The sequence below is a fragment of the Zootoca vivipara genome, chromosome 2, assembly GCF_965207765.1.
Source record: "Zootoca vivipara chromosome 2, rZooViv2.hap1.1, whole genome shotgun sequence".
NCBI classification, from domain to species: domain Eukaryota; kingdom Metazoa; phylum Chordata; class Lepidosauria; order Squamata; family Lacertidae; genus Zootoca; species Zootoca vivipara.
The window spans coordinates 70,665,209-70,686,706 of record NC_142584.1 but is presented as its reverse complement, the minus strand read 5'-3'; the positions used below and the strand labels follow the sequence as shown (position 1 = coordinate 70,686,706).

The 21,498-nt window shown below is 44.2% G+C and overlaps 1 protein-coding gene across 1 annotated transcript in view; it reads left to right on the top strand.

Annotated features, from left to right (window-relative positions):
- The window catches only part of LOC118080603 (semaphorin-3D-like), a 44,503-nt gene extending 25,587 nt beyond the window's left edge, over nt 1–18,916 (top strand). The window contains exons 6-18 of the mRNA XM_035106076.3: nt 395–497; nt 1,881–2,009; nt 3,630–3,775; nt 4,688–4,802; nt 5,795–5,864; nt 6,440–6,584; nt 7,125–7,347; nt 10,417–10,505; nt 11,793–11,834; nt 12,191–12,348; nt 13,170–13,234; nt 17,692–17,825; nt 18,058–18,916. Coding sequence (XP_034961967.3) covers nt 395–497; nt 1,881–2,009; nt 3,630–3,775; nt 4,688–4,802; nt 5,795–5,864; nt 6,440–6,584; nt 7,125–7,347; nt 10,417–10,505; nt 11,793–11,834; nt 12,191–12,348; nt 13,170–13,234; nt 17,692–17,825; nt 18,058–18,474 — 1,836 coding nt within the window. The 3' untranslated portion in view covers nt 18,475–18,916. The remainder of the gene's footprint in view (nt 1–394; nt 498–1,880; nt 2,010–3,629; nt 3,776–4,687; nt 4,803–5,794; nt 5,865–6,439; nt 6,585–7,124; nt 7,348–10,416; nt 10,506–11,792; nt 11,835–12,190; nt 12,349–13,169; nt 13,235–17,691; nt 17,826–18,057) is intronic.
- Nucleotides 18,917–21,498: the final 2,582 nt, after the last annotated feature.

Below are 21,498 nucleotides of genomic sequence, written 5' to 3'. Positions count from 1 at the left end.
AAGCCAAGGTAGGTAGTGCTGACTATTTGAGTCACAGAGGTGGAGAGCACCAAAAATAATTTCGTCTAGCTACATGCCACCCATCCATTTGGGCCCCTACAGGACCACCCACACAGTCCAGATTGCAATGGGTACCGCTTGCAGGTAACAAGTGCACCACAGTAAGATACTCCTGTGGCAAATAGTTTGGGTGTGAACAAAGAGAGTGGAAAGGGGTGGTGACAGTGATTAAAATAACAGCCTGTACCTTAAAACTCTCTAGTTCAGGAGGTTCCCTGGAGAGCAGCCAGGACTGTTGAGCCAATTTCTTTGAAGTGTAAAACAATCTCCGCTGTGAGTGTGACCACTCTGTTTACAGTGATGCTTATGAAATCTTTTCCATGGTCCTCTGCAGGAACCAGTGGTGTCAGCTGTGCAGCTGGTGACGTCCTCCATAGAATCTGGAAGAGGCAAGTGTCCATACAGCCCCCATGAGCCTTTCACAGGGCTGCTCATAGGTAAGAGGGACTGTGAACAGAAAGCAGGCGCGAAACCTAGACAATGGCTTCTTGTATCCAATAGCATCCCTCGACTGACAGAATGCTATTTGATTCAGCAGAGGCTTCTAGGACCCAAAGTCAGGAGGAAGATCCATTTTTCCAGATCTTCCTTTATCCTGCAGGCCACTAACCACACTATTCCAAAAGGTCCCCCAAACTTCTTCATATTTTGAGGTGGGGGAGAGGGAAGAGGAAATAAGCAAAAACTGCCTCCCCTTTTCACTAATGTAGGCCTTTTCTGGATCAATCAGAGCACAAGTGGATCCAACCCAATATATGCTAGGATCATTTAAGACAATGCAATATATATTAACAGGTTTAATTCCAGCAGTGGCTTTTGCAATCTTTGTCTCTGTGTGCATCCTTTCTTCAGTGGCAGAAATGGGGAACCTCAAGCACAGGGAGCACATGTGGCCCTCCTCTCTGTTTGGCCCTTGGAACTCTCCCCAGGCCACACCCCCTCCCAAGTCACACCCCTCAGCCCTATTTTGCCATCCTCCTTGGGTGTTTCTGGCTGGCTGGAATGTGCCCTTGAACTTCCTGCTTGTCTACATGGATGTTCGAGAAGGATGTGTGATTATGAAGAAACTGGCCCTGTTCAAAAGACTAAAATGCACATTCATTGCTCTGCTGACTTTACTCCTGCCCTGCCCACCACTGACATGTGTCCCCCTCCCTGAAGGTCACCCAGAAGGGAATGTGGTCCTCATGTGGATAAAGGTCCCCCACTCTCTGATCCATGGTCTCTGGTCAAGGCCAGCACTTCCCCAAAATATTTTTGTTTCAGGCAGCAGATCCACCCGCCCCACCACTGGAAGCCCTGCCACAGCTTCATCCATGCCACCACTGCTGCTGCCACAATGCCCAATGTCCTTGTCCTAACATGGCACCCTCACCACCACTGTAGCATTGTGGCAAGGGTGCAGTTGTAGTGGCAGCACAGGCAGCAGTGTGGGCACTGTGGCAAAGGCAGGGAGGAGGTCAAAATCTGTTGGGAGCAGTGTTGGCAGAGCATCAGCAGGGCATTTTGCCCACAGCGGCAAAACGTTCTTGGACACCCCTGTCTCTGATATATTAATCCTCTTTCCCATTAATGCATCTCCATACTGAGTGAGGACTTTTCTATTTGTTGAACACTGAGGAGGGGGTCAGAGAGCAATCATACATAAATTGTTAGCCCAATATTATTTTTTCTTACTTAAAATGTACAGAGTGTAGGCATGAAGCGAAATAAAATTCCTTAGAGATCTGGAATGTAGCTTTTCTGCATATATATATATATATATATATATATATATATATATATATATATATATATAATTTCTTTTTTGGATTTGACAGATGGGGAGTTTTATTCAGGCACTTCTGTTGACTTCATGGGCAGCAGTGCTGCTTTCTTCCGTACACAGCTTGACAGGGTTGACCAGAACTATATCCGGACAGAACAGAACCAGGACTACTGGTTAAATGGTAAGTGGGCGATGGTAGAAGAAGCTACTCAGAAGATGACCTCTGTTAGCCAACAAGTCTGCCATTATTGTGCATGTAGCTCTTCATCTACAGAGTGATACAGCAAGGATATGGAACCTAAACCAGCTAATGTGGCTGTGTTGCCATCATGATAACAGGTGGGAGGATAACTCGCAACACTTCAACCCCAATGAATCAAATTCTTACAGTTCACTCCAAAAAATGTTTCCATGTATTACCATGAGATCTCAGGGAGTTATAAACATAATCTTCTTGGCACATATACCGGTAATCACAAAACAGTTGCCATACATTATAGAAAGGATGGGGGTTAGAATTCCCTTTGGTCGCATGAATCTGGCACATCAGCTTTTCAGTCAGGGCTACTGTCCATTGCATGATCATTTCAATGCATGCTGCCATGAGGACACACAACGTAACCGGCTGCAGATAAATGATACTCTTCAATGTATAATATCAAAAGGTTTTTTTTCCATATGAAAACAACATGTATTATATTTATATTATGTAGAAGCATGTACCACTGACGAAGCCCAGATGGGTGAAACAGGATGATTATTCCGGAAATCCTTGTGTGGAACTGCAGCAAGCTCCCTTTTGGACTTTTTGGACTCGTTGGGCCTTTTGAATACACAGAGGCATAATGTGGATGAGAAACAGCTCATATTTGGGACTTTATGAATGAACTGGTTTAGTGGGACTTTGATTTGCTTTGTCGTTCTTTACCTGTTGTTTTCACATGAAAAAAACCTTTTGGTGTTATACATTGAAGAGTATCATTTATGTGGAGCTGGTTACGTCGTGTGTGTTTGTGAATGAATTTCACGTAACCTAGGTTTGGTGTTGGTTTGCTGCCATGAGGAATGTTAAAAGTTATTTATGATCATTTGGTGGAGCAGACATGCCCTTTCTTCCAAGCAAAGCAAGTCGAGGGAAAGGTTGTAGGTCTGTTTTGTATATTAAACTCAATCTTTAAACAACAAAAGCCAAAATGGATGAGCAGATTTACATTGACACACAAATTAACTCAATAGTTTTTCTGCCTAGAGAGAAATGGGTCGGATCTCTTGGTGATAGCGATACTTCTGGACTGAGATTGACTGAGTATTGCAGAGATGTGATTGACCAGAGAACAGGAGATGAGTAGAAATGTCTCCCTGAGCCACCCTACATTCAGAGGGATTGTGGGGGAGTGTGTGGGACATAAAAATGTGGGGCAAGATATCACCAGAAGCCTCCACTCCTACAGCCATGCTACCCTGGAAAGGAGGGCTTCAGCAGCAGGGCAGCAGCCAGGGTAGCAACATCTTCCTGCCTCAGGTGGCAAAAAAAGGACAGGTAGCCCACGAGTTTCATAATTGTGGGTTTTCTTTTGTCCTTTTGAATGTTTTTTGCAACCGTAGTTGTCCTCTTTTATTGTTATCTTGATTTTTTAAAAATAATTTATTCATACATACACAGGTATATATATTGTTCTGCCAGCAATTTTTAATTGAATTGTAGCTGTGACTCCTTGATTGCAGGGGTGGCCCTTGGAATCCCTTCCAACTCTAAAATTCTGTGATCCTTTGACTTTTAACTGAATTTCCCTCCTTGCAGAGCCTGTGTTTATTGGTGCCTATGCTATTCCCGACACCTACAACCATGATGATGATAAGGTGTACTTCTTTTTCCGGGAGACTGCAGTGGAAGCTGGACAGTGGGAGAGAAGGCGCATCTATAGCCGGGTGGCACGGGTCTGCAAGGTCAGTGAGAGGAGTCAACCTGACAACCCAGCTGTGATTCAAAGAATCAGCTCAGCCTATAGGAACCATTGCTTGCTGGTTTGAATAGTGTTTGCCAATATGATCATGCTTTTAACAGGCCAGAAAGGGATGCTGAGCGCTACCTCCCCACCCCAGTGGGATGACCTGCTTTTTGTTGGAATGTGAATCCTTCTCAGAGTGACTGGGTACATAACATCTTTCTTCCCTCCTCCTTGGGAACCTCTGGCTTTCTAGATGTTGCTGGACTCCAACTCACACAACTCACTCTTGAACCTGGCAACATCAAATTTGTAATTTGTAAGATTGCATATATCTCTCAAATATTGATTTGAGACCGGTAAATATATTCTTTGAGATTGTATTATTTTGTGTTATAGTACACATTGCTTTGAGATATTTAGTGTGCAATATACTTTCATTTTGAATACAGAGTTTGTGCTTGATGAAGACTCCAACTCACATCAGCCCCAGCCAGTATAGTCCATGGTCAGGGATGGTGGGTGTTGTAGTCTGGAGAGCCAGAGGCTTCCCATCCCTGTTCTGCAGCTTCCAGTGTGGATAATTTTCCTTCTCCCTCTGTCTTGGAACATGGTACTCATCTGATAAGCGTTCTTTTCATCAGGCAGAACAACCACCTTGAAGTCAGAAAGTGTGCATTGAGAACCAGCTTGAGGTTGCAGCCATGTTGACTTGGGAAATGGCCCTGTGGGTGTTCCACTTTTGCCAGAAGGGCTGGACAATTCTGATCACCCAAAGTTTTAAGACACACCAGTTGTGTGACCATGATAGGGTTGATTCCAGACAAAGCAGTAGCTTGGAACAGGGACATAGGCTTTCCATAAGTGGATGAAGAGATTATAGTCCTGACTGACTCCTCTTTGTGGCTGGCAGAATGATGTTGGTGGGAAGCACAGCCTCATCAATCGTTGGAGCACATTCCTAAAAGCCCGGCTGGTTTGCTCCATTCCAGGTCTGCAGGGCACAGAAACGCACTTTGATCAGCTGGGTAAGTTTGCCTTGCATTCTCTCATTCTTTCCTGTGGTAATCAGTGATTACTATTATTGGTGGGAGTGACTGGTTCAGCAGCGTTTTTCCATGCCTTCCTCTCTGCCCCACTTGAACTTGCTTGAGTGAGTGGGTGAATCTATGGGAAGGAAGTTCCTCCATTTTACTTTCTCAATGGCTGGATGGCCATCATCATATGTATTGGGGTGAGGACATTATTTCTTAATGCACACATGCTTAATTTGAAAGCTCTTTTCCACCAAACCTGCACTTTGGTGGGCAGACCAATACTTGTGCTTGTACTTCTTTCTGGAGAGGGACTCTTTTCCAATGTGCAGTCCTCTGTGATCAGAAATGGGAAATGTGGCCACTGCTGCAAGAGCACTGAGGGTTCATTAATACACAACAATATTTTACCAGACATTAAGTACTCAGTTGACGACACCCTTTTCTCAACAGCAAAAATAAAGCACACCACAGTCACCACTCAACCCACATCCTTATTATTTAATACAAGACATAGCACAGTTAAGATACTTTGTTTTCTGATTATTTACCATTTAATAGTTGTGTGCAGGTAAGCATGCATTCACCTTTAAGCAAAAAAGTTTGGGAAGACACACTAGTTTCTAGTTTATCCAGGGTGTAGAATTCAACTTGTCTTGGGCTAAGACTCTTGGCACAGAATTTTAATTTTTCTAGTGTAGAGGATACACCATTCTGGTCATAACTAGTACAGCAGGATTTTATGTGTTCTGCCCACCAGTCGTCCCGTCCCCCCCCCCGACTCTGTCTTAACAGCTGCTGAAGTACCTGCTTAGGTAATGTTGGGATTTTTGGAGCTGAAGCTGCAATTGCCATAAGGGTGGAGACACTGTTATGATTAGAGCTCTCCCTTGTGTTCAGTCTTCAAGATGGTTCTAGCAGCCAGCCACAGACCTCCTCATCTCATCTTGTGTGTTCCCCACCCCCACCCCAATGTTTCTTTCCAGAGGATGTATTCCTCCTTCACACCCGTAATGCACAGAACCCTCTCGTTTATGGCCTCTTCACAGTGTCAAGGTGAGTGTTAAGATGAACAACCCACATTAGGAAATTGACTCATTGTTTGTGCACACACCAGGTGTGCTTCAGCATTGACAAAGGCTAACACATCATTTAAACACAGTGCTTGTGCACAGATACCTTATGAATGAGTTCCCTTGGCTCTGAATTGGAGGCATGAAAAAGCACTACCAGACAATCGCTCTCTCCAAGTCCAAATACTTACTTGCAAAATGTAGTGCACCTTGTGCTAAGTCACTCATAGGCATGGAGGAGGTGGGATGGGGTTTTGTGTAGTATTCCATTATGAAACACAACACTCCACAAAGCAAGGATCAACATGGAGGACAGTTAGTGAGAACAAAGTGCTTCTCTGAATCTTCTTTAAGGATAGACCTCTGTGGTGATTTAATGCAGAGGGAGGGAACCTGAGGTCCTCCAAATCCTTGAATAAAGTGCCTATTTTCTAAGTTAGAAACCTTTCAACATAACAGTTTTTCAGATGCGCACAATGCATGTACCATATAGCCACAGCATCAATAGAGTATGATTCTAGGATTTGCCAGTTACTTTTGTCCCCTCTTCTTTCCCAGTGGCATTTTTAGGGGCTCTGCTGTGTGCGTTTACTCTCTGGCAGCCATTCGGGCTGCTTTCAATGGACCCTTTGCACATAAGGAAGGCTTGGACTATCAGTGGGTGGAATTCAGGGGACGGATCCCCTACCCCCGCCCTGGGACGGTATGTCTTTAAATAAACAAAAGTTCCAGTCAGGGATGGGGAGTTTGGAATCTGATTCAGTTTGCATTTAAAGGTGAGCCTAGCTAACTTCCACTTTCTGGAACAATAAAAACAAAACAAAACAGCCTTCCTTCAGCACTTGCAGTTTTCCACATTTTGCAATGCACATACTGTAGTACAGTGTGCTTAAAATTCATATAGTAGTGAAAATGACATACACAAATGCATTATGTTAGTTAGGGAAAGTTGCTTTGTAAAAATGTGTATAGTAGGCAGAATTGCATAGGAACGTCCATATATTAGTATAAATTTGTACTAAAATGCTGATGAATTGTCATGAAGACTTCTTTTTGCCAGCCCATTAATAGGGAGGTTGGAAAGAACTAGGAGACAGCCACATATTGGTAGGCTCTAAGGTACCCCCATTGCTTTTGTTATTTTGCTGCTACAGAACAAGGAGGCTACTTATTGTGGAACTTGAATCCTGTACTGTCCTTATACCCTTTCCCTCTTTTTATGTCCTCATTCTTTCTCTGCCAGTGTCCCAGCGAAACATATGACCCACTCCTCCAGTCAACAAAGGATTTTCCTGATGAAGTGATTGGCTTCATGCGCACCCACCATCTGATGTGGGACCCCATCTATCCACTCCACTGGAAGCCTGTTTTGATGAGAGCTAATGTAGCTTTCCAGATCAAGCAGATGCTGGTGGACAGAGTGGATACAGAGGCTGGACCGGTTGATGTCCTCTTCCTTGGAACAGGTAGAGGGTGCTACGGTAGCTAAAGATGTCCTGCAACTCTTTGGGACACACTACATCACAATGGTCTTTTTTCCATGGGCCCTTCATGTGTCCTTTCCAGCTCAGCAGGCAAAGGAAGGCAAGGGATGGTAGTGCCCAAACATCATGATGAAGGAAAAGAGACTGTCGTAGTAATTTAGGAGTTTTCCCAGTCAAAATGCTATAAAATAATCTGACAACTTTATATTTTGAAATGGTCCCTGATGTTATTCTGGAAAGCTGTTAACAAAGAACTGCCTGTCCCTAAGAATCTCACCTCAGTAGGTACTGCATTAGATCAGATAGGAGCTCCAGAGGTTGAGAGGGAAGGATTTGAGGTACCAGGCTAAAGAGGTTCAAGGTTGTGATCCTAAGCATACTTGTTTGAAGTATAGCCATCAAATTCGATGGGTTGACTTCAGAGCAAAGAAGAGTTTTAGAATGGCCTAACAAGAAACTGAAAGTGAGAGTTTTTGCTACCGGTAATTGTTACATTACAATTATTTGTCCAGTTGAGACTTAGGGTGCAATTAGATATGGTGGTGGCATGATTCAACCAAAATAATGCAAAATGCCTACAAAGCAGTAGGGCTTGGAGAGGGGCATTTTTTAATGGATACCGCAACATGGGAGTGTGGTGATGGAAGCCACGTCTTTCCACTGCCTGTGTTTGTGGCCTTGAAGTGTGCATGCACACGAAAGCTCATACCAATGACAAACTTAGTTGGTCTCTAAGGTGCTACTGGAAGGAATATTTTTTATTTTGTTTCGACTATGTCAGACCAACATGGCTACCTACCTGTAACATTTTTCTCCCCGTGAGGATTGCTTCCTATTGCAGATCCCCACTAGGAGAAACACAGCTGGAGAGAAGCTAATGTAGGAAGCGGGCTATGGAGGAGGAAGACCCAGTTCACCCCTCCCCACCCATGTTATGCTGATCTCTTTCTGGCTCTTTAAGGGGAAAGAGCAGTGCGCCAGTACTGGCTGTCACCAGCCCATGAGTGGGCATTCTTTGTACACTGCCATTCTATTTCTTACAAAGCCTTTCTTGCAGTTTTTGTCGCAGTTTTTGTTTATTAACATGAGTATAATCTGAAATAAGAAGTGACCCTTCCGATTGCTAATTGAAGCATAATTTTCCTACTAGCAGTTCTTTCTTAGAGGGAAAAAAAGGTGCCAGTACTGTGTACCCTTGAGTATCCCCAGAAAAAAAGCACTGCCTACCAGTAAAAATCTGATTCTCTACAAAGTATTGAAAGATACACATTTTAAACAAATATAAAAATGTAAAGTAGGATTCCAGAAACTACAGGCTGTCATTTTGGATAGGGATCACTGAAAACATCGGCTTGGTACATTGCAGCTATCAAAACAATGCTAGAAATTATTAGCAAAGAGATGAAATATAACAAAGCAAAGATCATAATAGCTCTATATAAATATGCTTGATGAGTCCACATCTTGAGCACAGCATGCAACTAATCTGATCGTGATATCCCAAGAAAGACATATCACAGCCAAAAAATTGTATGGAAATAACACATTATTATTGCTATGGAATACCTTCCATATGAAAATCTTCCATACAAAAGATTATGGAAGATAGTTGTGGGATATCTTCAGTGTTGTGCATTGAACACATATTCCCAAAGCAATGTACAAAATATAATAAAAACAGCACAGAAATAACAGAAAACAAACCTGAAAACAACGCAAAGTGGACACCTATGGCAGAGACCTATTCATCCAGCTGGGAAAGCTCTTTTGGAATAGAAATGCCTTCAACTTTTAAGGTATTTGTGTTGACTTCTGAGAACTCCACATTCTACACAGCCTAAGATAAGATTATAGGGAGTCAAAACTTTTATAGTCTCTCTCCCTGCCCCTGGGAACATTACAAATTTGTATCATTGGGGAAAAGTATGGCTCTGGTGCTCATAACCAAGTTAATAAGAAAAGTGTTTTGCTTCTGTGGTTGATGGTGGCAGATATGGCGGGTTGGGCCTGTGCTTGCATTATAGTGTAGGATAAAGGGAAGGGTTGGGGGAAAGAGACCAATCACCAAAGTTGCAGTAGGCTGAGTAGCCACATTGTCCTGCCACCACCCATCCTGTGTACCTTAGCTGTGCAGCATGTGGACATGTATGGGTTGCACACATCAACCCTATGCATGGCATGAACATAATTAGGTTGATTCTCATATTCGAGAAAGCAGCCCAACATTCCCACTTTTCCTCAAACACAAAATAACAATCAGCAACTGGTGCAGAAGCCTACACAATATTAGCTGGCATTTGCATCACTGAGGGGTTGGCAACCCTACAGAGTTTTGGCATGACAGTGTATGGGGACTAGGCATAAATGAAAATTGACACCATCGCTTGACCACATTGCCAACCATTCCATTTGGAAGCCTCTTTAGTAACAGTACCTGGAAGTAACTGACTATAATGTGCAGTTGTGCCACTAAGATCTAGAAGCAAAGCTGAGCACTGATTTATCCAATCCTCAAATCAAGCATTGAAACAAGCTTATAGAAATCAAGTGAAGGCCATTGTAATAGCGGTGTTCTGAGAGAGAGGGGGGGGGGAGGGAGAGAGAGAGAGAGAGAGAGATGACTCTATGACTAAAAGAAACAGCAGCTATTGAGCAAAAAGCATCAGGAACAAATGAAGCTGCCATACACTGAATGAGACCATCACTGCATTTGATTCAGTATTGTTTACACTGATTGACAGCAGCTCTTCAAGGCTTCAGGCAGAGGACATTCCAAGCCTTGCCAGGAGATGCCAGGGATTAATAGAATCATGGAATTGTAGCATTAGAACCTGGGACCTTCTGCATGCAAAGCTGCGTAGCACTCTCGGTGTTCTGAAGCCTCTGCTGCATGCTGAGAGTATTGCAGGAGCAATGGTTGCATCGTTTCTAACATCCTGTTTTTCATACCTTGGAGTATCTAACACTTTGACTAACTTTGACCTAACCAATTCCGTACAGCAAGAATTGGTGCAGTTACCCTGTGATATGTCCTTACATCTTATTCTGCAGATGATGGCAAAGTACTAAAAGTGGGGATTGCTGGCATAGGAGGCCAAGACCCTCAGGAAATTAGCTTGGAAGAGATCAGTGTTTCAAAGGTACTGTGGAAATCTCATTGATCCTTAAAAGCGTTTTTGTTTATGGATCCACCAAAAAAGTGCCATGTTGCCAGACGTAACTTATGATGATTTTTTGCTGATTGAAAATAGAGAATTTGTCTATTGTGGGGAATGGTGGTTGCACCAATCAACATTCAGGATGTTGTGCTTTCCTTCTCTAATTGGAATCTTGGTGTAGAGCACCTTTTACCATCCTGGTGCCTTCAAGGTATATTTGGACTCCTTTGCCCACCAGTCTCAGACAACACAGCTTATTGAGATAAAACTGCTTTGGCTCACCTTCAGCACATCTGGCTGGGGCTGATGAGAGTTGTACTTCAAAATATCTGGAAGGCATCAAGCTTGAAAAAGGTTGAAATAGAGCAATAGCCAACTCCTGGCAGTTTTCCCTGGAAGCCAAGCAAGTTGATTTTTCCCTTCAGTATTGACTTCATTTGACCTTGAACGGATGACTTTGAACTAAAGGTTATGGCCTGCATTATAGAAAGATGAAATATACATTTTTAAAAGTAATGATCATAAGATACATGACTGCTGACGAAAATGGAAGGCATAGATCTAGTGTCCCCTCCTTGCAATATGTACTACAGAAGTAGCCAACACGATGCCCTCTGAGTGTTGTTGGGCTACAGGTCCCATAATTTCTCACCGTTAGCTATGCTGACTGGGGTTGATGGGACTTGTGCATTTCCCAGCTACTTAATCAACTGTCCTAGGGCTTAGCTGTCTCTTGAGAGCCTACAGCAGCTTCTTACTTTTGGTGCCGCATCAACCTAGAATTTTATTTACTCTGCATTTAACTGGCGTGTTACAGGGCAGTGGAGAAATGGGAACTAACACACACAGGGCAAGAAAGGCCCAAGCATACAATGTATCTGGAGGGTGAAGGCTGTTTTTATGCTGGCAAAGAACAGAGAACAAATTAGCCTGCTACTTTTCTGAACTCAACCTTCTGAATGCCAGTTTGCTGCAAATCACAATTGGGAAGAGAGCGTGGTTGCACTCAAGTCCCACTTGCTGGCTTCCTGTGAGCATCTGGTTGGCCACTGTGAGGACAGAATGCTGGATTAGATTGGTCTCTGGCCTGATCCAGCAGGGTCGCTTTTTTTAGTCGTATACAAGAATGACAGGAAGACGGCAGGCTCAGTTTATGAACACACCAGCCTATAGCTGGGGTGGAATTTCGGGGATGCTAATACAGTACTGAATTCAGAATAGGAGTTCCCTGTGTTTGTTCAAACTTCTCCTGTCTTCTCTTTCTTGTAGATGTCTTCAGCCATCTTAGACATGCAGTTTTCTCCTAAGAGGGTAAGTCTGTATTTGTTAATCTATCAGTAGCATCTTTCTATAGGACAGCCTTCCTCAACCTGGTGTTTGGACTACAGTTCCCTTCAGCCCCAGCACGCATGGCCAATGGGCAAGGATTAGAGGATAGCCTAAAACATCTGGAGGGCACCAGGTTACAGAAGGATGCTCCAGAGTATGTACTTCAGGGCAGGCTTCTCTCAATATTTACTAAATAGAAGTTATGGTTTTGAATCTTCCTTCCTGCTCCCATAATATGTTTGTGTCCCAATACTCATGGGAGTCTACCAGCTTTCATGATTTAATGGAAAGGGAAACAAAAGTTGATGCCTCCTTTCTATTCTTGGTTCTGTGAGCAGCAGGAGGTGTATGTGAGCACTACAAATGGCCTGGTCCGGCTCTCCCTGTATCGCTGTGAACACTATGGAAAAACCTGCACTGAATGCTGCCTGGCTAGAGATCCCTACTGCACCTGGGATGGCAAGTCCTGCAGGCCCTACTTGCTCACCAAAAAAAGGTGAGTTCCCACTTTGTCCTTCTCTCCCTTCTTTAGGGTGCCCTCTCTGTCCTCCATACACTTCCTAGTACTCTTGAGTTGGCGTAGTTGGGATGGGGATCACCATCTACACATGAGCATCTACTATGGCTATGTATACTGGATGGCCAGTCTGGAGTTCTTTTTAGATCATATGACTTGAGCATCAAACAAATTGGACTGCCTGTAAATCCTGGCCTTCCCTAACCCAACCAGCACCCAAGCTTAGGTCCCTTACTTCATTCTACACAGGGCTCCAATCCCAGACACTTTCTTGCCTAGGCACCTTCTGGCTGTGGGGAAAGTGATGTAGAAGCCTAGCATTGATCTTTTCTTTGCCAGATGGTCATCAGATCATTGCAGGGAAAAGGCAGAGGGGCGGGGGGTGGGTGGGAAATGCAGAAATAGAGCACCTGTGGCACTCCAGATCCAATCAGCCCCAGCCAGCACAGAAATAGGAATGATGGGAGTTAGAGTCTACCAACTTCTGGAGGCCCACTGGTTAGCATTCTTACTATATAAGGCGAGGTGCTCAGCACTTCACCTTGCTGGAATGGAGAAGGAATGGTGAAGATGCACTGCCTCCTGTGCAAAGCAACACAAAAACAACTGGAGATGAAGTTGATGAAGACTGAAGAACTGGGGGCCCCGCCACTCTATTCCCGAGCCATACTATCCCTACATGCCATTATTGCATGCACTGCCTGTTAGGCCAAGCCCATCAGTCTCCTTAAGAGAGTCCAGATGTTGCTGAACATCTCTGAAACCTGGCTAAGCATATGCACCAACTGTCTTCCTTGCAGGCGAGCCCAGTGCCAAAATTTGCTGGAGGCCAATCCGATCAGCCAGTGCCAGGACACTGCAAAAGGTGAGTCAAAGGGCACTCTACTGGGCACACCAATGAGCTGCTAAGCCCCCACCAAGCAGCAAGAGGAGATTACTGCCCACCGCTGTTCAGTCCTGGGGAAAATGTAAAAAAACAACTTAACAGCATCCCTTGCGCCAAAGCAGGCTTCAGTGTACCTCAGCCTTAGTTCTTGCCAGAAGTTTATGCAGCCTCCTCCTGATCACTCTCAGTGCTGCCAGGGTGATTTACCCACAAAACACATCTTAAGTGGAGGTGGTTTAAACACAGAGCCCAAGAAAGACCACCTGGGAAGTGGCACTCATCTCATTCAAAGTGCCATGTTGATTTACATTGAGTTTTGCGGCTGTCAGGAGCCATTAGTGATTAATTTAGCCACAGCTGCTCAAAAGCTGGACATATTGAGGTGCTCACCTGAGTTTCCATAAACACTGTCAGCTCTGGATTTAGGCACAGAAGTTAATGTAAACCCTACATTTGGTTCTGGTTTGTGCAGGCTCCAACATATGGGATTCAAGTTACTTTGCAATGGATCCTTAACCTGCACCTTTAATACAGGCCCTTACTCTGAGCCTCTGTAGGTGTAAAGTAACACATTTATCATTGCACACTTCCATTATAGTGACTCCCACTTTGGACTTGGCTAATGCTTCACTCTAAATTACCCACCTGCAAAAACTGCAGATAAGCAACTCCCTCTGTTTTGCACTCTCAGAAGGGAAATAAGTTTCTCTAAACCCACACATTCAATGCCACCACCTTTACATTTTCTTTTCCCAAGTAGTAGCTGGATAGTAGTTAAAATAAATATTTCAACTGAAATTCAAAGTGGTACCTAGTATCTGAAACAAAACACAAACACATACACAACACACTGGAAGTTTGCATTGGGATTGCTTCTTCCTACTACTATATATTAACAATTTTTGTATTTGCTCATCAAATTTGCAGATGACACCAAATTGGGAAGGGTAGCTAATGCCGCAGAAGACAGAATCAGAATTCAAAATGACCTTAACAGATTGGAAAACTGGGCACAAGCTAACAAAATGAATTTCAATAGGGACAAATGTAAGGTTCTGCACTTAGGCAGGAAGAACCAGATGCACAAATATAAGATGGGGGACACCTGGCTTACTAGCAGTACATGTGAAAAGGATCTAGGGTTATTGGTGGACCACAAGCTTAACATGAGTCAACAGGGATGCCAACTTGAATAAAATATTGTGGGGGCCCAGTTAAGCTCCGCTCCACATAATTGTTCATGTGATGCAGTGTGCACACACCATTTGAATGAGAATGTCCATCAACTTTGTGGGGGCCAATAGTGTGATGCAGCAGCAAAGGCTGCATCAACAGAAGTATAGTGTCCAGATCAAGGGAAGTAATAGTACCACTCTATTCTGCCTTGGTCAGACCACACCTGGAATACTGTGTCCAGTTCTGGGCACCACCATTTAAGAAGGATGTTGACAAGCTGGAACGTGTGCAGAGGAGGGCAAAGAAGATGATCAAGGGTCTGGAAAGTAAGCCTTAGGAGCAGCTCTTGAAGGAGCTGGGTATGTTTAGTCTGGAAAAGAGGGGGCTGAGAGGAGATGTGATAGTCATCTTCAAATAGGGCTGTCACATGGAAGAGGAAGCATGCTTGTTTTCTCCTGCTGTTGAGGGTAGGTCATGAACCAATGGCTTCAAGTTACAAGAAAGGAGATTTCAACTAAACACCAGGAAGGACTTTCTGGAAGTAAGAGCTGTTCAGCAGTGGAACAGACTCCCACAAGAGGTGGTGGACTCTCCTTCCTTGGAGGTTTTTAAGCAGAGGTTGGATGGCCACCTGTCATAGATGCTTTAGGTGAGATTCCTGCATTGCAGGGGGTTGGACTAGATGACCCTTGGGTCCCGTCCAACTCTAAGATTCTTTGATTCTATGATTTAGTGCAAAATGCAAAAACAAAAACACCCTCCTTCATCAGTGATTCCCAAGCACAACAATGTGTACCTGTGATTATGACTATGTGCAACTTTCAGAGACTGTATTTGCTGTAGTTAAGAGCAAAGTTTGTATCAGAGCCCCAGTGAAAACTGAAGTGGGGAGGTTATCTGCTTCCTTCTCCAGCTGTGGCCATCCCATTGGTGTAAACAGATTTCAAGGGGCTCCTGACCATCAAGAGCAGCCCTGAGGTGGAGACAGGCAGGGCTTCAATGGTAAGAAGGTGAGGTGAGAAATCCCCATTTGGCAAACTGAACTCGGCTGGTGGGTCTTAGGATCTAAGCCAATTGATATTAACTGTGGAGGAGACACACAACTCCACTGTTTATACAGGTGTTTAAACTCAGGGGAGCACATACACCCTCCAGCTAAACTGCACGAAGGCACTTCACCACCTCCTCCTCTTAACTTCTGAGGGGAAAGAGGCCAGTGAACAATTAGTCAACTCTTTTGAGATGGTAATAAACATCTTCAACTTCCTTGCAGGAAAGCATTTAATGATTACCAGAGCTTAAACATTAAATTTTAAGTTCAAGTCCCCAGCACAAATAGTGGGTAGGGAGACTGGGGGTTTCTTTACAAAGCATAAGGTAGCTGTGCTTGTCCACAAGATAAAACTTGGAAATCCACAGTGAGGCAATTCCTTTGCAAGGACCAGTCAAAATGCCTCCAAAATGTGGAAAGCTGTCCAGTTCTCTAGAACTCTTCATAAGACAAGATGTTGCGCAAAGCAGGGGGTGGAGAAGGTAGAAACATGAGGTTGGATATTGTAGCCATGATGTCTGCATGTATAAGATATGCACAGTATTGTGTACTATAGCCAACACAGATTTTTTTTTGGGGGGGGGATGCAAAGAACTGCTGAATAAATCAAGACAGTCCCACAGGGTTCAGGGAGCAACTAATTAGTGCTCAGTCTGCATAGCTGAAAAGATAGTATTTTGCACAACACAAGGGGCAATGACCCTGTTTATCACTTCCCACAATACCAAGGAGCCGGTGTTTAATGCTACTACACACAGAGCTCAAGGAAAGAACAAGGAGTCTCATGAGGTTTTGCAAATGGCCTTCACCAGTATTTAGAATTCTGAGTCTGGAAGCATCCGTCAGTCATGAATACTACATAACTTACAAGATCCTGAGAATGCTGAATACCAGCAGTCAAGAAGTTGTTGATACTGCAATTATCTAATCCTCTATACATGTGGGAAGGCTCTTTTCATATACCATAACTCACTAATGGAAGAGGCGAGATATTTGTTGAGTTTCAGAGCAAGTCATTATAATGAGGGCTAATTCAAGCACAGAGCTCAGAGACTTTGGTCTATCCAGGTGGGTACAATATACTGTTATACAACTTATAAATGCCCTGCAAGTGCTCTTTAAAAACCTACTTTTAAGTCATTGTAAACTGTCATCAAAATGACAGCTTTAGTATGTAACTTTGGGAATACGTAAGACGTGTGTATGTGTATTGTATTATGTATTTAAAACACCCATGTGTTATTTATTTAATATTTGAAATAGTCTTGAGTTTCCATTTTTATTTTGAATTAATTTTTTTAAAGTATTTGTCTATCTCTGCGCTTGAGAAAACTAAATAATCATTTGAAGAAAGCTAACTGCTACATGAAGGGGAAAGGGGTTCTTGTGCTGTCTGACTAGCCATTTTGAGTCCCCTCTTTGTATTTACAGGCATACCATGGAAGTTGAACGGAATCCTTTCCGGAAGTCCGTTTTGACTTCCAAAACGTTTGAAAATCAAAGTGAAACTTCTGATTGGTTGCAAGAAGCTCCTGCAGCCAATCGGAAGCCACGGAAGCCCCGTCGGACATTCAGCTTCCGAAAGAATGTTTGAAAACTGGAAGTCACTTCCAAGTTTTGATCGTTCAGGAACTAGGCTGTTCGACTTCCAAGGTATGACTGTACTGTATAGGCAGAAAGTAAATCAGGTATAGCTTTCCCTAACAGAGGCATAATGGCACGAACTAGTACAATACAGTATATAAAATATAGAAAGCTGCACTATACAGTCAATTTGTTGGTCTAATTCTGCATGATTTATAGTGATTGGCAGTGGCTCTGCTGGTTTCAGGGCCAGGGCCTTTCCCTACCAGGAGATGCCAGGGACTGAACATGCCTTGCATGTGCAAATCATCTGCTTGGCCCACCGAGCTACAGCACTTTCTCTCAGAAAAGCTACAGAAATGGGATGGAGGGAGGTGGACTGCATTCTAGAGAACCTGCATGGCTCTTCCAAAAACCCATTTCTAAGAGTAATGACCACAGAACTGGCAGGGGGTAGGTACGCTAGGGCTGACATGTTAAGGTTTGGAGGCATAGAGAGAACTGCTTGCCTTTTTGCTACAGGCTTTTCATTTGAGAGCGTGTTCCACAAAAAGCTTGTGTAGAGGGTAAGACAGTTTCCCTCTCCTTCTAGTCACATAACCCCATCTCTGTCCTTTTCCCACAGGAATCTCTATGGCTGAAGAAAAGGTGGTGTTTGGTGTACAGAACAACTCAACTTTCCTTGAGTGCCTTCCACATTCCCCGCAGACGGCTATCCGTTGGCTTGTGCAGCGCAGCAATGCACCAGTCCTAGAGGAGGTATAGCAGTAGGGAAGGGGACGGGGTAGTGGGGTCATTTCTTTGGGCCCTGAGGAACCATGGGAACAAATGGTTTCATTGCTGTGCAGGGGAAGGAGAAAGAATGTGTTTAAATCATTTATTTTAGACATTTATTTATATACCACTTAATCATCGGCATTGCTAAGAGCTGCCTTTCTTCTGGCCAGACTGCTAAACTACCGGTAGCAGATATTGTCTGTTTTCCTTGCAGATTGGGAGCATGGGCCGCTTTTCAATCCTAGAGCAAGGGCTGCTGATTAATCAGTTGACCCAGGAGGATGCTGGGATCTACCAGTGCCAAGGGATGGAACACTCCTTCTCCCAAACCCTCACCTACTACAGCCTGCGCATCATCGGGCACCAGGCCATGGAGGCTTTCACCTCCAGGCGGAGCAAGAGCACAGAGGAAGCAGGAGGCCTGCACGGCACCATCCCTGCGTCAGAGCTGCAGCTGCATTACAAAGGGTATTCGTGGGCCATGGGCGCCCCTGGCACTAATTTGGATGAGCTTTGCGATGCTCTCCAGCGGAGGAAAAGGCGGAGGCAGAAGGGATGGAGCCCAAAGTGGCAGCAGCATCCTTTAGAAAGCAAAAGAGGCAGAGTCCGTCGGCAGCCTGGGCCCCTGTAGTGTTATGCAAGGAACCCAAGCAGACTCACCAGGCACTCTCTGGAGACCTTTTGCAGCCAAGAGCCCTTCGCATCCACATCCACTGCATTATGGCCTCCAGATCCCGCTCACTACATAGGCCAAGAAAGGCCAGCGAGCTGAAGCTCTGGGTTTTTGCCTTCTGGTATCCTTGGGTACCAGAGGAAGGAATATACTTGCAAAGGCAGCCCGAGGAGTGCAGTGGGATTGCCTTCCCAGCCTATGTCACGCGGGATGGACTGACCAGCCTGGTTTGCCTCGTGATACTACCACTCCTCTGTAAAGATTGGACAAGAGAGCTTTATGCTCTTTACATATCATATAACACATATTTTGTAGTTGTCTTCACTTTGTATTCCTAATAAATGGTGACCATTAAAGACACTGGGGGTACCAGTTTCTGAGAGGCCTTTTATGCACCTGCCAATTGCATGATGAGCATTTGCAACTCCATCTATGATAAGTGATATACACCCCAGGGCTAAAATTAGGAATTGGGTGGGAGCTGTGTTATGATCAAATACAAAAGTGTGAGAAGGAGGACCTTTCCATGCCTGGCCAGCGTTAGGCAGGGTGATACACTTGAATTAGGAGTTGTGTTTCCCGAAGACTTGGGGCCACTTCACCCTACATGCAGTGACAAATGGGTATTCATGACAAGAAAGGGCAGCCCAACCTCACTCACTGCTGTTTGTATCTCTACCTAACTGCAAGTGTGCACTTGTCTCATGTACATGTTAAGGCCTTAAAGCAGGCATCCCCAAACTGCGGCCCTCCAGATGTTTTGGCCTACAACTCCCATGATCCCTAGCTAAGAGGACCAGTGGTCAGGGGTGATGGGAATTGTAGTCCAAAATATCTGGAGGGCCGAAGTTTGGGGATGCCTGCCTTAAAGTATATGTGCAAATGTAGGTGAAGCAGCCTTCTGTTTCTGACAGTGGGCAGAGGTCTGCTCTAGCCAAGAACCATTTAGCGATGACCTGCCTCTTCCCAATGTCTTGTTTTAACATCTAGCCACTGTCCTTGCTAGCCTTTTTCTAAACTGGTTTTTGAGGGGGCTTTGTAGCTCATGGACAGAAAATGCTTTGCACACAAAATAACTTGGGTTCCATTGCCCATTTAAGAATGGATAATACACAGCTAAGGAGGACTGTTTAACTGAAATTTAAAATGTTGGAATTAACATGGTCACCAGACTGCAGGATGTGATAAGGGCATATGAAGTGAGTGGGTGGGCGGGGGAGGTGACCCCCTCCATTTTTGGCATTTCTGCATGGTGACAGGTTATGTGCCAGCTCCTTATCTGCTTTAGCAACACACGAAGGCACCTTACACGGAGTAAAAATAGTGGTCCAATTAGCTCAGTATTATCTACAATGATTGACAGTAGTTCCCCAGGGTTTTAGGTGTGGGTCTTTCTCCAACCTTCCCAGAGAAGCCTGGGACTGAACGCGGGACCTTCTGCATGCAAAGCATGTAATGTAGCCACTGAGCTATTGCCCCTTACTGGAACATTTTAAATAAAGACACACCAATTTTCAAATTGTGAGGTAATTACTAAGCAGTTTCTATTAAAACGTAATTAATGTTACAGACAGTGCTCAAGTGGGAGTTTCATTTCATATTAGACCAGACTCAATTATGACTAGATCTTTTAATGGCAGGTTTTGTTGGGACATCACTGACATGCTCAATGTTTGGCACTCTTGTACTCACCTCTCCTTTTGATCCGTTGGCCGAAACCCTTTTCACAGTATCTGCCAGAAAAAAACTGAACCAAAATGTAAAATAATGCAACAACAACATCAAAATTGAGGAGCTTTTAATTGAACAGTTGATGTTAAGAAACTACGGAATCACTGGGTAATTGGATGTGCAGATATAATAAATGGACAGCATTTTGTAGAGGGCCATCACATTGAATGTCACAACTTCCCAAATACAGTCATACCTCAGGTTACAGATGCTTCAGGTTGCACGTTTCCGGGTTGCGCAGCACGTCTTTTGGCGCTCGCACATGCACAGAAATGCTAAATTGCACTTTTCGCATGCGCCAAATTGCAACCCGTCCGTGTGCAGACGTGGCACTGCAGGTTGCAAATGTGCCTCCCGCATGGATCACATTCGAACCCGAGCGTCCACTGTATTCAAATTCACCTCAGCTAATCACATTTTGAGTTTACTTAGCAGAACAGGAACCTACCATTAGTGGAAAACAGGATCAATTACCTTCAACTGTTCTGCAAAAAGGCTTCATTGAGCAGGCACACATGTAGGGATGAGAGTGTACAGGCCTCCGTGTGGGTCTCCCAACAGGGCGCAAGCTAAACTGTATCACCTTACCTAGGTTGGCACTAAGTAACAACTCCCATCCAGAACAACAGAAAAACACAGAAGAATTGTTATACGTTCTGCTTCAGATAGTTTCTAACCTGAAATGGAGCCACTTGAAGCACTTGAGCAAATTGGCTTCCATTGACCTGGAATTGGGTTTCAAACTCCATTCCAGTGCTTCCCAAAAAATCTCTTTTGCTGCCTCCCTCTGTGCCGTGTGGGGTGGGGGAGGCACAACTGTGAATGTTTGCCAAACTCAGAATAGACCCATTGAAATATATGGAGTTAAGTTACTTTAGTTCATGGATTGCAATGAGCCTACTCTGAGTATGACTTAGTTGGATATCATCCTTGGAAACCATCAAGAGGGAAGCAGAAAGAGAAATGGAATCTCTAGTATCTGACACAGTGATATCCGAAATACAGGTGTTAGGCTGTAAGAGCATTTAACAACAATTCTTATGGGGTTTAGGCCTGGCACAAACATCAACTGTGCCTCAAGGCTTTTTTGCGTGAAAGCATGTTTCAACAAATACTCAAGGGGCACCCTGTGGAAAAATCTGATAGTCCCCTTAGTAGAAAAACTGGGTTGAAACTGGGTGAAAGCAAATAACCACCTTTTTGACAGGCAGGCTGTCCCATCATTCAGACTTCTGTCGAAAAGTGGTTGGC